The sequence below is a fragment of the Hippocampus zosterae genome, chromosome 17, assembly GCF_025434085.1.
Source record: "Hippocampus zosterae strain Florida chromosome 17, ASM2543408v3, whole genome shotgun sequence".
Classification (NCBI taxonomy): Eukaryota; Metazoa; Chordata; class Actinopteri; order Syngnathiformes; family Syngnathidae; genus Hippocampus; species Hippocampus zosterae.
In genome coordinates this window covers 4808947-4825626 of record NC_067467.1, presented here as the reverse complement: position 1 = coordinate 4825626, position 16680 = coordinate 4808947, and the positions used below count along the sequence as shown (strand labels likewise).

Genomic DNA, 16680 nt, shown 5'->3' with positions numbered 1-16680 from the left:
CATGGTCGTTTTTTTTGGCTAAAAACGCCTTACTATACATGGTTGTTTTTTTTCGGCAAAAAATGGGCTAAAAACGCCTTACTATACATGGTCGGGTTTTTTTCTGCCAAAAATGCCTTACTATACATGGTCATTTTTTTCCGCTAAAAATGGGCTAAAAACATCTTACTATACATGGTCATTTTTTGGGCCAAAAACTACCTTACTATACATGGTCGTTTTTTTCGGCTAAAAACGCCTTACTATACATGGTCGTGTTTTTCGGCTAAAAACGCCTTACTATACTTGGTCCTTTTTTTGGGCCAAAAACTACCTTACTATACATGGTTGTTTTTTTCGGCTAAAAATGGGCTAAAAATGCCTTACTATACATGGTCGTTTTTTTCGGCTAAAAATGGGCTAAAAACGCCTTACTATACATGGTCGTTTTTTTTCAGCTAAAAATGGGCTAAAAACGCCTTACTATACATGGTCGTTTTTTTTCGGCCAAAAACGCCTTACTATACATGGTCATTTTTTTCCGCTAAGAATGGGCTAAAAACATCTTACAATACATGGTCGTTTTTTTTTTCTGTCCAAAAACGCCTTACTATACATGGTCATTTTTTTCCGCTAAGAATGGGTTAAAAACATCTTACAAAACATGGTCGGTTTTTTTTCCCGGCTAAAAACGCCTTACTATACATGGTTGGTTTTTTTTCGGCAAAAAATTGGCTAAAAACGTCTTACTATACATGGTCGTTTTTTTTCCGGCCAAAAACGCCTTACTATACATGGTCATTTTTTTCCGCTAAAAATGGGCTAAAAACATCTTACTATACATGGTCGTTTTTTTCGGCCAAATAAGCCTTACGATACATGGTCATTTTTTTTCGGCTAAAAACGCCTCACTATACATGGTCGTTTTTTCGGCTCAAAACGCCATACTATACATGGTCGTTTTTTTTCTGGCCAAAAACGCCTTACTATACATGGTCATTTTTTTCCGCTAAAAACATCTTACTATCCATGGTCGTTTTTTTCAGCCAAATACGCCTTACGATACATGGTCGTTTTTTTTCGGCTAAAAACGCCTTACTATACATGGTCGTGTTTTTCGGCTAAAAACGCCTTACTATACATGGTTGGTTTTTTTCCGGCAAAAACGCCTTACTATATATACATGGTCGTTTTTTTCGGCTAAAACGCCTTACTATATATACATGGTTGTTTTTTTTCGGCCAAAAACGACTTACGATACATGGTCATTTTTTTCCCGCTAAAAATGGGCTAAAAACATCTTACTATACATCAGGGGTGCCCATTAGGTAGATCCTGATCTACCGGTAGATCTAAGACAGGTCCCAAGTAGATCCGAGGCGTGTCGAGGAGAAAAAAACCAAACAACCATTTGTGTGTTTTTGTACATGTTAGTAATATATATGTTTTGTGTTAATGTACGCTGCACCCTAATCATCCTATCAGTCTCATTTTCACAGAAAAAAAAAATAAAAAAATAAAATAAAGCTGGTAAATCTTGAATTTACGGTGGCGCGTGATTACGTCACCGGAAGTTGTTTGCGCTCAGCAGTCTGCAATTATCGTCATTATTCTCATTCAGAGTTTGCTTCGTGTACAATTCACCGAGGGCACGGGCAAAGAATAGGAATCTAGGAGGGCCCAGGGAAGCACTTTGAAACTGTACGTGTGAACTACGATAGTTAACAGGCTGTAAAAGTGTATTGCATGCCTCAGTTTTAGGCTGTTTCTCATCATGGCGTACATGTGTGCGTGTGTGTGCGCGTGCGTGCCGGTAAGGGTAGATCCCGGGAGGTTAGTTGATCAAGAAGTAGATCTTCGGTCCAAAAAGTTTGGGCACCCCTGCTATACATGGTCGTGTTTTTCGACTAAAAACGTCTTACTATACATGGTCATTTTTTTCGGCTAAAAATGGGCTCAAGACGCTTTACTATACATGGTCGTTTTTTTTCCGGCCAAATACGTCTTACTATACATGGTCATTTTTTTCGGCTAAAAATGGGCTCAAGACGCTTTACTATACATGGTCGTTTTTTTTTTCGGCCAAATACGTCTTACTATACATGGTCGTGTTTTTCGGCTAAAAATGGGCTAATAACACCTTACTTTAGTGTACATGGTTGTTTTTTTCGGCTAAAAACTGCTTTGTATACACGGTCGTTTTTTCCGGCTAAAAATGCCTTACTCTCCATGGTCGGGTTTTTTGGGGGCTAAAAACGCCTTACAAAACGTGGTCGCCAGGCGCATTTTCCGAAAAAACTATTAATTGGAAGGGTGGGGAAAATAACATACACAAATGAAATGAACATCCCACGTTAATTTTTACAGATTTTTATTGATTCTAGAAGCTTTCCCTTCAAATTAAGGACAATTCAGAACTTAATTTTACAACTTGTTTATGGATTTTTAGGAACTTTAAGGACCCGTGGGAACCATTCTCTCACCCAAAGTAAGCTATGGCAGGCTCCTATTGATCTACATGCCCGTTGAGGCTCAGCGGTACAGAAAAAGCGTGGAAACTTTCGCCTCAGGAATTCATTTTTACTTTTAAGTTACCAGATGGCTACCAACGGTTATTCTCATTCATACCAAATGTATCACACTTGACCTCAAAAGTAATTAATTAATAAAGTAATTACAAAAATTCTAAATGATCTTTCAAATACTGTTCATAATCAATGTTGTCAAAAAAATGAGGACCTGTTCCGAGGTGAATGGTTGAAGCTCGTGGTTCCCCTTTGGTTGGACAGCAGGAGGCGAGACTACCAGTCCTCCGGTGGTTGCTTTGGCAACCACGACAACGACGACAAAAGAAATTGAAAAATGGCGGATACTTGCCACATGTGAGCCCGAGATAAGCGGGAGGCGAGCACGACGTCGTGAGGCCTTTATGCCACAGGAACAGGAACCATATGGAAACCTGTTACTGGAACTTCCAAGGTAAAACACACACATATAGAATTTAAATAGTATTATGTTAAATTTGATTTTAAAATGTATAGAATAATTCTATATTTGTTTTTTTATAAAGAAATCGATCTTTGATTTGTATAACTACTGATGTAACATTTCCCTTCATGCTTGCTCACATTCTTTTGTCAAACACAAAATACATGGCTAACTATACAGTTTGAACAATTAATGAACCCAAGAAATCATTGCAGTACACTACTAAGCTTTAAAATAAAACAATTTTAATCACTACCATTACATTTCGAGTGTTTGTCTTTATTCATCTTTCTTTTATTACTATTCTTACTTCATATCGCTGGTATTTCATCATGAATGATTTGCTGGAAAACTTCCTCATGACACACGTTTTTGCTTATTACCTTTGGTGGTGTGATTCATCCACAAACAATGTATTGATGATGAAGATGATAACAGCGATGAGAACATAGTCACGTTGTTCTATTAAAAAAAGTTGGAAGTTAACAATGTTCAATCAATTACTGTCAATGTAAACAGCACCAGCTATTTTGTAATTATAGGGAAGTGGCATTGAAAACACTAAGGACTTATTTCAAGAAGTCACGACTAATTACAAACAATAAACATTAAGAGCTTTAATGGTGCTGATGTGGGGAGGGAATATGGTGAAGAGTAAAAATACCTTATACGCAGTTAAAATATGGATTTCTGACCACTCAAACATTTAAATGCAAACAATGGCACCGTTTTTTTTTTGCTGCTCACAAAACAATTTTTATACTAATTGCGTTTTAGGGAACATTCAATCATGATGAAATGGCGGCAACCTTCGCAAAAAGTGAGCTCGCTAACGTTAGCGAGGAGGCTAAAAATTGCTTGACTGTCTTTAGCGGTCTTAACCCGGGAGGTTTCCCTGGCGCTGCGACAACTGAAATTAGTTTGTCGTGTAGTCGCCTTTGTGGCTTCCCTGCTCGGCCGGCCAGCGTGAGAGAAAGCGGGGCAAACAATCGTGTTAAAAATAGAACTTGATTGTACAGTAGCCGTTTTGTGTGTCGCCATTGGCAAGCCCGGCAGATGGGTGGAGTGGGCGGAAGCTTCGTGCGGGTAACGATGATTGACAGCAAGGTTGGTCCAATCGGAGGGCGCACCAGCAAAGCCTATAATGCCTAAGCGGGGGGAGAGACTGTGCCCCGGAGTGAGCCTCCTCGGACTGCCTGGGAGAGAAGCACCTGTAGCACGCACTCGGAGACGCGTCTGCCCAGCGTTACACACCCGCAGAAACTCGTGACCATCGGAAGCATGCTGTTGCACCAGCCGCATGTCTTGAGCTCAATCCTTGTCGCGGTCACCGTCGTGGGTGAGTCAACTTGCCACTTTTGGGGTTCTCCCAAGGCACGCATTTCAAGACGATTACATCGGGGTTTTTTGTTTGTTTGTTTCGTTTGTTTTGTTTAAACAAAACAAACAAAAAAACGATAGCACGTTTTCTGTTGCTTTTTGTGTTGGCTTCAACTGGATAGGATATTATTCACACCATAAACTAATATCAATACTTTTATTAAGACAATTCGTGTATTTTTTGATGTAAATTCTCATGGTACACTACCAAACAACAACAACAACAACAAAATACTAATTCTCAATTTACTCACATATTAAATACTGTTAAATTTGGGCCTGTTGAGTTGAACATATTATTATTATTGTTATTATTATTATGTTATATCAGGGCGCCAAACCCATTTTTAGCAAAGGCGACACCAAACTAGTGAAAATGTATCATCACCCACATTTCCATTTCAGTTATAAACGTTTGTTATACACAAATAAGCCTTGTATTTAATATTTATGATACAGATGTTTAAAAGCCAACGGAATTTAAAATCCGAAGTCATGGAGTGTACAGATGTGAATCGGAAACTCTGTTATGATTTTCAAAGATGTGATGGCATCAACTCGAACAGTATTTAAAATGAAAAGTTCTAAACCGCACTGGGAATTGGGTGTGTGTGTAGGGGGGGGGGGCATCTGTACAAAGGATGAAAACAAATTTAATTTGGGCACAGACTTTCGGAGGGGGAAACGAAAAATCAATTTGGAAAGAAACATGAACTTGTGATTTCCTGTGGAAGAGCATTTGTGCCGCGGCATATTGTCTTTGATCCATTAAAATCTATAGATTTTTACCAGATAAATATTGGTATGGAACAAAGAAATCAGTAATTATCTCAAAATAGAGCAAAGCAATCACTCATCACCTTGTTACTCATTACCAATCTATCTTTGAGGCCAATACCGGCCCGTTGACCGGTGGTTGGGGGCCATTGGCCCGAGAGGAACAAAAATACGTTACATTTCGTAAATCAGAGCTTTGGGGCCGTTTAAGTAAAACGGTTTTGCTTCCTGTGGCACACCTGGTTGAAAGTATTAGTAAATGTGATAAATATCTTAAACCAGACCTGTCCGGTTGTTTCAACAGACTTTTATTACGTCCAGGACACGACTCGCATTGTCCACGCGGATACTTTTATGTACATACAGGTAACAATAAAACTAAGTTTGTGCAAATTATATCATTTAGCCGCATCAACTTATGTTTGGACCATTTAAAAGGTGACACGAAAGTAGTGTGATTTCAAAACGAACCAAAGGAAGGTTAGCCATAAACTATTAAATAGTTAAGCAACGTTTCCCAAATGTTACCGAGGCTTGGCATGCATTTTAAAATCCAACTCTGACATAACGACACTCAAAGCATAAGAGACACCAAAATAATGATCATCTTGAGCGTTCTCAGAAATGTATTTTACTCTGTGTTGAGCACAAAGCTTTTTATTCTGTCGCGTGGATAGCAACAGGTTGCTTCTACCGAGCCACACCTGAAAAATGTATTTCAAATCCATGAGCAAAGTGTTTGCACTTCGCCAGTTGCAACGACTCATGTTTGACTTATTAACGCAAACAGAGGGTGACGACAACTCTTTTCTTTCATACAATCCAAAAAGGATTACAGGACATTGATAAGGGCAAGAAAAATGTTTGACGACAGAAACTGACATCTGAAATTTCACTAAAGCACCCATTCGGGTCATTACGGTTTTTCTTTTTGTTTTTCCACCGATTGGACCGGTCCAAGTCTCGTGGCGCATGCTTGCAAATTGATTATTCAGGAGACTTTTGGGTGTTTTCGCCTATTAGGGTTAATTTTGATTAGTGTACAATATAAATTCTTACCCTACTGAACTGCTTTAGTGGAAATGTTTCTTGAAAAAGATTTGGGGGTAAATTGAAACATTTATCTTGAATGCAAAAAAACTAAACAGATGTGGAAGCTCTTTGTGGCTTTGCGGCAATATTTCGTTTGAGTTCCTTTGTATAAGAAGAAGCGGCGCAGGTCATTTGTTTACCGTATTGAATGGGGCCATTGAGGGGTGGTTGGAGTGTGGCTGGCATTTCCAAACGGTGCCAACAAGTCGGGAAAGGATTATTTATTTGAGTCTCCTACAATAGGAAAAAAAAAAAGCAATAAACCGAGTCCTCATTATTGGCTAATATTTAGCGACAACTGCTACCATAACATGGAGCAGCCCAGGAAGTCATTTTAAAAATTTTGTTTTTTTTTTCAGTCAACATGAAGCAAACTAAAAGTAACGCTTGACGTCGATTGAATCGGTCTCCCCGCCTAGGGTCAGGAGGCTCATCTCATGGCGTCATGTGCCTGAGGATGTCATTCCCCTGACTGAGGCGTGCGTGATCGAGTGAGCCTGAAGTGGTGATTTCCTCTCGCTTGCGCGTTCTGCTTTAGCGTGAGCCGCTGTTGTTCCCCATTTTGTGCACGGCTTCTACATTTTCATTCTGTAGCGAGATACAGAGCTTGACTTCCCGTTCCTCTGCAACAAGCAATCGTGACTTCAATTTCTCCCCCCCAACTCCCTTTTCAGTTTTTTTTTTTAAACCATGATGCTGGAGTTGTTTAATGTGCGTCCAATTGTGTGGATTAGAGTGCAAGAGGACGCTAAGTCTTACGTGGTAGCTGGCCCAGCTTTAATTGGATATGATACCTGCAGACGTCGTGCGACGCGGCCATCTGTTCGAGCGCACATGGGGCTTTATTTCCACAGCAGGATCTCAGAACTGGCGGACGACTCTTGTTTGTTTTAGTTGAGATGCGACCCAGACTTCTTTTTTATGGACAGGCCGAGTCGTATAAGTGCAAGCGCTTCTATTTGAGTGCTCGCCTGTAATCGAGTGTGGCTATTTCATGATGCCATTTATGTCTGACAATTTGGATGAAAATGTGTTTTGATTTTCATCAACACGGCAAATGTAACTTCAACTAGGACACTTTTTAATTATATAAGTTGTCTTTTTTTTTTCTCATCCCGATAAGTTACATCAAAACTAAATTATGATTTCTGTTTTGGCCTACAGAAATTTCCGCATCGCTTTTCAGCGCCCCCACTGCAATTTAAAGGTGTACCCATCCCCTCAAGCGATTCCATAAAAGCTTCCTGATGCCATTTTATTGAGTCCCGCTGAAAGTCGTATTGCTCATTATTTGCGGAAATTACCCAAGCGTCACAGTTTTGGCTTCAGGAAGGTCACATACATGAAAGCAGTTCAGCACTGACGCTCGTTTCGGACGCCCTTGTTGTGTCGAAAGCAAGTTGTTGCTCATTTCACAGTTCTAGTTGTATTCCACCTTCACTGAATTCTATGCAAAAGGCATCGGCGGATAAACGCCGGGTATTCTGTTACAGGTCTCTGTTTTTCCTGGGCTCTCTGCCTGAACGCGGCTTGTGACAAGGGTTCGGTCATGACGGGAAGTGGAAAGGACAGTGCCTCCGGCGGGATGAGCGCTCGACAGTAGAGTCATTGTGCGTCTCAAACATACACTTTTTAAAAAAAAAAAACATTAAAAGCGATCTGAATGTGGGTAAAAGCAAGACCCTTTCTGATTCCGGCCCTCCTGAGTGTTGTGTTTGTCGAGCACCTTTGACCCAGTCATTCCTTTTGTGTCTGCGGAAATTATTGCAGCGAGAGAACCCCACACAGACAACACACTCTTATCGACGCCCGTGCCTCCTCTTTGCGGATGGCTAACGTCGTTAATATTACACAGCACCTACAAACGACATCTCTTAGACCCCCCCGGCCCGGTTTCATTATTTCTATTCTTTCGGGCGTTACTTGAAATTGTCACTGAAAAAAAATGACAGTACGTATTTTCCGCACTAAAAGGCCCACTTAAAAGCCTTCCATTTTCTTAAAAGCTCACAGGGCGCCTTAAAATCCGATGCGCCTTGTGTTTGGTCATTACGGTGATATTTCGACCCCAAAATGGCTCCTTGCTCGAGACGTGCTGACAAGGCAGAGTTCAAACTTAAGGCGCGGAAATAGAGCGCCCGCAGTTCAAAGTTCACGGGTCAGCGTTATAACTTGCTGTTGGTTACTTGAACGGTGTTGCTGCTTTATTAAATAATGTTTTACTGACATCTGATCATTCTGTTGGCGTTTCCTTGAGCTCCATCTAGTGGATGCATTGTAGACTGCGTCTTGTAAAGCGGTGCGCCCAATGTAGGAAAAAAAAAAGGCCATTCATTGAAGGTGCGCCTCATAATCCAGTGCGACTTTTAGTGTGGAAAATATGGTACGATAAAGGTTATAGATTAAAGAGTAATACATGTGTAAACACAAGAGAAAATAAAAGTCTCTATAATTATTTAAAAAAAAAAAAAAAGTTAAGTATTAATAGAGTACAGCTCGCGATTAATATTGACTCGGTGAAGGAGAAATTGATTGATGCCTTCAACTAAAAGTTAAACATTGTCATATTTTGAAACGATATTTATAAAAGTTAAGGAAGTGGCGATGATTTATTCTATATTTAACTAAGGCTTACTCCTTCCTCCTGCTGCGCTGCCTTTTTTTTATTGGCGCCAGCACACACCCGGTGCTCCGCTATGACCATTATATGGAGATCAAAGGTGCCGATAACGCGCACACACACACCTCCGTACACTTGAACAAACACACACTAATGTCCTATCTCGGCAAGACTCGCTGTTACCATACCGACCACGCTCACTACTTGACCAGTCAAACACTGACAACCGTGATTGGACTATGTTTGAAAGTCAAGGATAAAGTGTGCCAGCTCCTTGAACGGAAAGAATGTGAAAAGCACTCTCGGCGTGAAATGTAATAACCTTCGGTACCCCGCGGCCCCTTTTTCACAGGCGACACGGCATGGCGAGAGCGTGACGGGGCCACCGTGAATGAACGTGAGCTCTGCTGGACGCGGTGTCAGAGGTTTCCCAGATTAGCGCGCCACCTTTAAATCGTAACCTACACAAGAGTGTCGCCACGCCACGTTGTCGTGCTACTTCTGACATGCAGCTATGCTAATACTGACCCGCACACAAAATCTGCATTTGCTTTTCGTGTTCACGTTGACGAGCGAGTATCGGACTTGAAATCGGTTGTATATTGCACTTTTCCAGAAAAACGTTTTGTAGTCTAACAAATGAAAAAAAATAAAATTGGATCACACTGGACAATGGAGTGCAACTTCTGTAGGGCTTTATCTACACCATACTGTGACCAAAGCGCTTTACCCAGCTTCATTCACTCACTCCAACTATCTATGCGTTGAGCCAGGCAGGGTGCACTGTTGAAAGCTTTTCCTTTTTAGTTGAAAATAGCTTTCTTCAAGAGTAGAATCCAGTCGTACGGCAAGCAGCACTTCTCTCGGGACGCCCCTTTTCTCAGTTGATTTTCCCCAGCATCCCCCCCCCCACCCCCCCCACTTTAAAATTTCAACCTGGATCCCCTCACTTGGTCTCCAGGATGCCGATGATTACGTATCAGTTGTTTCTGCCTTCTCCCGAGTCACGTTTGTTTGGTTTTTTTTTTAGGAATGTCAAACAACAGAAGGTGTTTGGAATGTCATATTTTTCCTCATGTCACCGCATTCCTGACGAGATTAGTTTCAACAAGAGAGAAAAGAATGTTTAACAAAAGGGAAAAAAAAGGTTCTGATCTAACTGATTACCTTCAAAGTAAGCGAAATTCAAACGGCAGGTTGTTCACCTTTCTAGAGTAGAACAACACTTTTTTTTTGCTTATCAAACAAAATGACTGACATTGATGTGGTAAAGTATCGCTGAAGATTATACATGACACACACATTTATACGTACACGCGTTTCTATTGACTATGTCAGTCATCTTATCAAATTCTCCCCTAATGTTGCAACAACAAAGAGAAGGTTGTTACAATTTGCCGATTGCTTCCTTCATCTTTGTCTTGACCGCAGTGACGGCAGTCGACTCGGACAACGTCACCGCCACAGCCCCGGGAATGTCCGGCAACGGCGAAAACACGACGAGAACAGAAACGCTCAGTCCGCCGAGCAACCGCGCGACGTCTACGCAATTCGCGACTAATCCGTACACGACAACCGTCAGAGATGAAACACCCGCCACCGGCAACACCGTCCCGACGGCGACAGGCCAAATGGACGACACGTCGACGGCACATTGGCCCGACCGTGATCCCACCACCGCCGCCACGGTCACGCAAGTCACGCTCCCAACCGTGAGCAACAATGACACAACCTGGATCACAACGCCCGGCCAGGACAGTGCGACCTCGGTGACGACAGTTGCTCCAACCAACAATGACACGATTTCAACAATAACCGGTCAAACCGACAACCACGGAACATCAGCGACAGCGACCAGTCCAACCACCAGCAACATGTTGACGACAACCGGGCCAGGAAACGACGTTACGGGCACAACGGGCAGATTCATGACAACGACTGGTCCACACGACAAGACAACCATGACGATAACACCGAGTCTGACCAATCACGGCACAACTTTGTCGGCGACGACCGGTTGGATGGACGGCGACGCAACATCCGTCACAACAGTCAGCTTCACCAACGACGCCACAACGCTACGGACAACAAGCGGTCCGCCGAACACCACGACGTCAATGACGACAAGCGGCGCGAGCGCCGACGCAACGTTATCGACAACAAGCGGTCCGCCGAACACCGCCACGTCAATGACGACGAGCGGCGCGAGCGCCGACGCAACGTTATCGACAACAACCGCTCGAGCCCACGATGACACGACATTACAGACGACAACGGGTCTGACCAACAACGTCACCTCAACGACAACTCGTCCGACCGGCCGCGACACCACTTCCGTGACAACAGTCAGCCCGACGGACAACGGCGCATCGCCGATGACAACCGTTCCGGCCGACGCGACCTCCATGACGACAACCGGCCCAACCGACACATTACACACAACGACCGGTCCGACCGACGGCAGCACAACCTCGGTGTCGACGCCTGCTCCGACCGACGGTGACGCAACCACCATAACAACTAACGGCACCACCCCGATAACGCCGATGAGTCCGACAGACGCAACGTTAACGACCGGAAGAACCGCCAGCTCGACAACCATCAGCCCGACCATCAGTACAACTGTGATGGCAACCGCTACGTGGTCCGACAACACCACGCCCACCGAGGGCCCGACGACCTGGACGACAATCACCAATCAGTCCGACGATGACACAACTACGGCCAGCCCGAGCAGCCCGACGGAAATGTCGCCCGTCAGCACCACAAATAGTCCCACCACCTCAGCGGCAACCTCAGGAGGTACAAGAACAACAACAACAACAACGCAGACATTGGTGTGTTGTCTTTGGATTGATTGTCGCATGTTTTTGAACCTTCCGATGTAGCAACCGTTCAACCAACAAGCGGCCTCGCCCCGACTTCGACCAACAAACCCACTCCGACCCCGCCTGGCCCAACCAAGGTTCCAATTATAGGTTTGTACCATTTCGATTTTGTATTGTTGCATCACGGGCTCGTCAGTGCATCATCTTTTCTCTCAGTTTGCCCCGCGGAACAGTGTCCCCTTGAAAGCGTCTGCCTGAACGGAACCTGCCAGTGTCTCTCCGGGAGTTTCTTGGTGGGCGACCGTTGTCTCCGTGGTAAGCGAGACTTGAAATGCGAGTGAAACGCCGGTAGTCACCTCTTATTGGGTCTTTTATTTTTTTTTTCTCCAGCGCAAGTGTTTCCTGGGCAGCTCCACCTACTCTCCTTGACATTTACCAAAGAAATGCTGAACAGGTCCTCCAAAGCATTCCAGGACACAGCAGCGGACATCTCTGCTTCGGTCAGCTTCGAGCGTCACACAAAATGATATTTGGGCCCTTTTTCCCTGTTTATTGAACTCGTATTTGCATTGTTTTGTAGCTTGCCGATGCCTTTGCGGGTCAACCGGGCTACATCCGCTCCGACGTGGTGCAGCTGGCGTGAGTTATTTTCCCAGAAAAAAGGCCCAACCTTGCGTCAGGATTTTTTTTTTCTTACGATTTGCATTTCCAAGCAGCCCGGGAAGCGTCATCGCGACCGTCAACAACATTTTTGACAACACGCCGGCCTCTCAGGAGGCAGTCGAGCAGGTCATCAAGGATGCCATCGGAAGCAGCTCCCAAGGCTTGTTGGTCAACGCGACATTCGGCGGTGAGCTCACACCATCTCGTGACGAGCGGTAAAACCGAGGATCGTGTTTCCTCACTTTTGTTGTTGTTTTGATCCTTTCTAGGCACGAAGCTGTGCGATCAGCCTCCGTTTCCCTGTGATGCGACCACCACGAGGTGCATCAGCGCAAATGGTCGCGTGGCTTGTTCCTGCAAAGCTGGCTACGTCGCCACCGTGTACTCCAACACCAGCTGCAAGGGTAACAACATCTATGACGACGTTGACGCCTTAAGGACCTCGACACATTTGTTGAGAACTCGCAAACAATAACACAATATGTCAACAACAATAACGGGAATGCCCATCAATGACACCTTTGTTGAGAACATCCATTCTGACCAACTATGACAAGGTTACGGACAAGAATGAGTCTCTGACAAATGACACGTCAACACCAACTGGATGAGACTTGAACGACACAACCTCAACGACAGGTCTGACCAACAACAAGACTACCATGATGACGAAAAATAATAATTACAATCTGACAAGCCACGACAACTTCCAATCCGACCACCAATCCACTATTATTGACAACTGATCCAACTAACAAAAATCACCTCAATGACAAAAAAACAAGTGGACTCACCACCAACAGCAGCATCTAAATGACAACTTTGCATGTGTGTAGAGTGTGCTTTTTATGAATATCATTGTGGATTTCTGCAGCTTGTCCCAGTGGGCAGGGAGTGGTGGGCAACAGCTGCCAGAAGTGAGTAAATGTGCACATTTAAAGTGGCATACATACACGTTATGTGTATATCTAATATATATGGACGTTTCAATGAATGTCTTTTTTTCCTGTCTCACCCAGATGTGCCTTTGGATACGCAGGCTTCAACTGCAATGACTGTGAGTGACTAAATTACCGATTTTTATAGCGCGTGCTGTGAGCACAGAGCAAAGAGTGACAACAAAATTGTGTGTCGGCAGCCTCTTTGTTGGCGGTGGTCATCGTCTCCTGCGTTCTCGGCGGAATTCTACTTATCTTACTCTTGGCTTTGCTCTCTTACTGCTGTTGGTGAGTCCATTGACACTTCATTCAATGCGTGGTCAAAAATGTCATGCAATTACTCACAACTAGGGGGCAGTGTATAACACAGGAACGAAAAGTAGAAGAAAAAAATGCGTTGCAATTTCAACAGATGTGTTTCTCCCAGCCAAGCTTAGTCAACACAGAAAATTTTAAAAAACTGAGTAAAATGAAGCAAAAAAATCATCATATGTGAAAGGACATTTACAGCAATTGTCAGCTTAAAATATTAGCCAAACACATCCAAAAGAATAAATAACCTTCTCCGTCCTCGGTAGGTGGAAGTGCTCTGCAGACCAGGCGGAGTACAGTGACCCCAGCCCGTACTCGGTGGGCGAGTTGACCAAGCCGTGGCCTGTCGACATCACGCCCATTCCGCGCGCTACCACCGCTGCCACCTGGGATGCTGCGTCTGCCATGGAGATGACGGACAAACGGCATCACGGCAATGGCGTGGTGAGCCCCGCTCTTCGCTTTCAGCGATGATGAAGAACAAAAAAAAAAAAAACAGCTATAATATCCACAGTGCCGCATCTTCATGTATTGATATATAGAATTATTCAGTGAAGGAGAACTGATGGCAAAAGTTTTCTTAAAGTAGCTTACTACTTTAATCCATCCACTTTGATCAATCTCATGGCGCTGTAATTTTGTCAGATACCATCCGCCGGGGTCAGCTGAAATGAATGTCACTGTGCCCTCGGCCTGGCATTGTTCTATGGATTTCGTCACGTGATGATCCCAATTTTGTCACGAGCAGTATCAAATACCACCATAACATCTGCATCGCTGCCAAAGTGTCGCCATTGGTATCATGACAATAAGTATCGTGGTACTCTGGTATCGTGATATCACGCTATTATTGGTAACTATTGCGTAAGTTCCTAATAATATCAAATGATACAATTGCTATTGCATCACGACACGATCGGTAACTTGAGAAAAGCATCTTAGCAACTTTGGCCGGATACCGTGATGAAATTGTATACGATTGTGATGTTCTTGGCAAAGTCTGGTGATTTTATTCAGTCAGTAACATCCTCATATTGTCATACTCATTGTACAGGTATTTTGTATCATGATACTAAGACGTTTATCTCTAAGCCTCAGGCTCCTGCCATTTTTTCCTGCAGTTAATGTTTAAATGTACTGTACCGACAATGTCATTTGGTAGCTAACGTAGTAGCTAGTACGGCTCGTAGCTGGTTTCCCGCCCATGCTCCCCTGCTTTGCCTGACTCCCGATGTATCGCTTTAGGGCTTTCTTCCGAAGCAGAAATGTTGGAAAAAGGTAAGGTTTCATCCTTCCTGGTGGTCTTAGTGTGGACTACAGATATGGTGACGGGATCTCAAGAGATGGTGATGGTGCTAGTGAGCTTATAGCTGCGTAGTTGTGGTGGTGGTCTACAGCTATGTGTGTGTGTGTGTGTGTGTGTGTGTGTGCTGTGAGAGAGCTGTGACTAACACATCGACTGCTCTCGCTGCCATTTCAGTCAGGATCGTACGATCTCAGCCCGGACAGAATGAAGACCTTCACAAGTAAAAATCCGTCACGTTACACGTACCTGGTCCAAGGCCGCGAGAACCCCTACTTCCTGCCAGGCGACGACAAGAAAAATTGACACAGCTTCTCCCAACACCTTTCGATGGACGCTTAAAACTTTTTATTTTTATTTTTAAATCAAAGAGGGTGACGATGCACGGTTGTGCAGAGTCGAGCGATGCTAACAGTGGCCAGTAGGTGTCACTGCTGATTTTTGTTTTCCTTGTCGCCTTTGTGAAATTGGAATTGTGCGACATGCCCTGTTCAAGCAATGGTTTATTGAATGTGGCTTATTATGATTACAATAAGAATCCATAATGACAAAATAAGGGCTGGTCCCCCATTCTAAATGCTGGTGAAGGGATTTTAATTTTTTTTAAAATTGTATTCATCACTCTAAACCATATTGGAATGTTGATAGGAATTATGTTGGGGTTTTTTTTGTGGTGCGTGTGCCAACTATCACTTTTGTCATCATACTGCTGTTCTTTTCTTTGTGTTTTATAAGTGTGTACAGTTTTTTTGTAAATAATTGCACATCAGCTGAATAAATAATTTAAATTCAAACAGTAGTCATCTCTTAATTCAAAAAAAGCGGATACGTGTAATAGTTTTTTTTTAAAAAGCAAGGTTGCTAAATAATTGCTCAGAACCCCTCCATTTTGGGTGCATAACAAAGACTTTCTAGTTTATTGCTTGTAAGAGGAGAAGTTGTACAGAGCAGATGCACATCTGATTGTGGATGGCATCTGCCGTGGCACGTACTTAAACACGGAACCCACTCCTAAAGCCGCATGATGTCTCCAATAAATCTGACCTAATCTCAGCCACCAAGTCATACTGACATACTAAATGTAACTATTTATGTTTGTGGATCAGTTCCCAAACCTCAGATTTATTATAAATGCAGCTGGATTAAATGTGAACACTAAAAAGGGCGATCTACTTTTTCGTCCTTTTATTGCACCGCGGTTATGACAATTAGTGTCAAAATGTGCCTTCAAATATTGCTTGCAGAGTTATTTCTTATATCAATTTCGATGAAGAAAATGGTGCATCTATATCATATGTCACGAAGGCTCGACTGAGTGCTCAATATCCATTTTGAGCAGTCATCGGAGATGTCTGAGCATCCGGAAAAGAGGGATGCAATCCAATCAGCATCGAGCTGCCGGGACTAACGAGACTGAACCGCAGATGCGAAAAAGATTCGATTGCTATCGTGACAATACTTACTTTTCCAAATGAGCTATATTGCACTTTCACAATATGTGACATCATACTTGGCCACCGACACAGAATTTATATTATGATAAAACCTTGGTATCAAAAATATAGTAGCACAATGCTTCACATATAATATCTATGTATAAACAAAATATATTTTCAATAGAGTTCCAGCCTTGAATTAGAGACATGACCCATGAAATGTGCTCGCTCAAATAAAAACAATTCCCAGCTTGTGTCTAGCTGAAGATATATGACAGTCCAGATGGTAACACCCATAATTACCATGTGAAAAAGTGTGTGTGTGTGTTTACATACACTGATTTATTGATTGATTTGGGACAGG

The 16680-nt window shown here is 43.2% G+C and overlaps 1 protein-coding gene across 2 annotated transcripts; it reads left to right on the top strand.

Annotated features, from left to right (window-relative positions):
• Positions 1 to 3917: 3917 nt before the first annotated feature.
• On the top strand, positions 3918 to 15729 carry si:ch211-198m17.1 (mucin-5AC). 2 transcript variants are annotated; one of them, XM_052048367.1, is made up of 14 exons: positions 3918 to 4306; positions 10268 to 11638; positions 11725 to 11814; positions 11881 to 11979; positions 12055 to 12164; positions 12245 to 12303; positions 12381 to 12514; positions 12597 to 12731; positions 13202 to 13244; positions 13347 to 13384; positions 13466 to 13553; positions 13844 to 14021; positions 14823 to 14855; positions 15058 to 15729. In XM_052048367.1, exons 1-14 carry the CDS (start codon positions 4249 to 4251, stop codon positions 15184 to 15186), a joined length of 2565 nt encoding a protein of 854 aa, XP_051904327.1. In that variant the 5' UTR covers positions 3918 to 4248; the 3' UTR covers positions 15187 to 15729. The 2 variants fall into 2 exon arrangements, with proteins under 2 accessions (XP_051904327.1, XP_051904328.1); XM_052048368.1 differs by lacking the exon at positions 14823 to 14855 and having other exon boundaries at positions 3922 to 4306.
• The last annotated feature ends 951 nt before the right edge of the window (positions 15730 to 16680 follow it).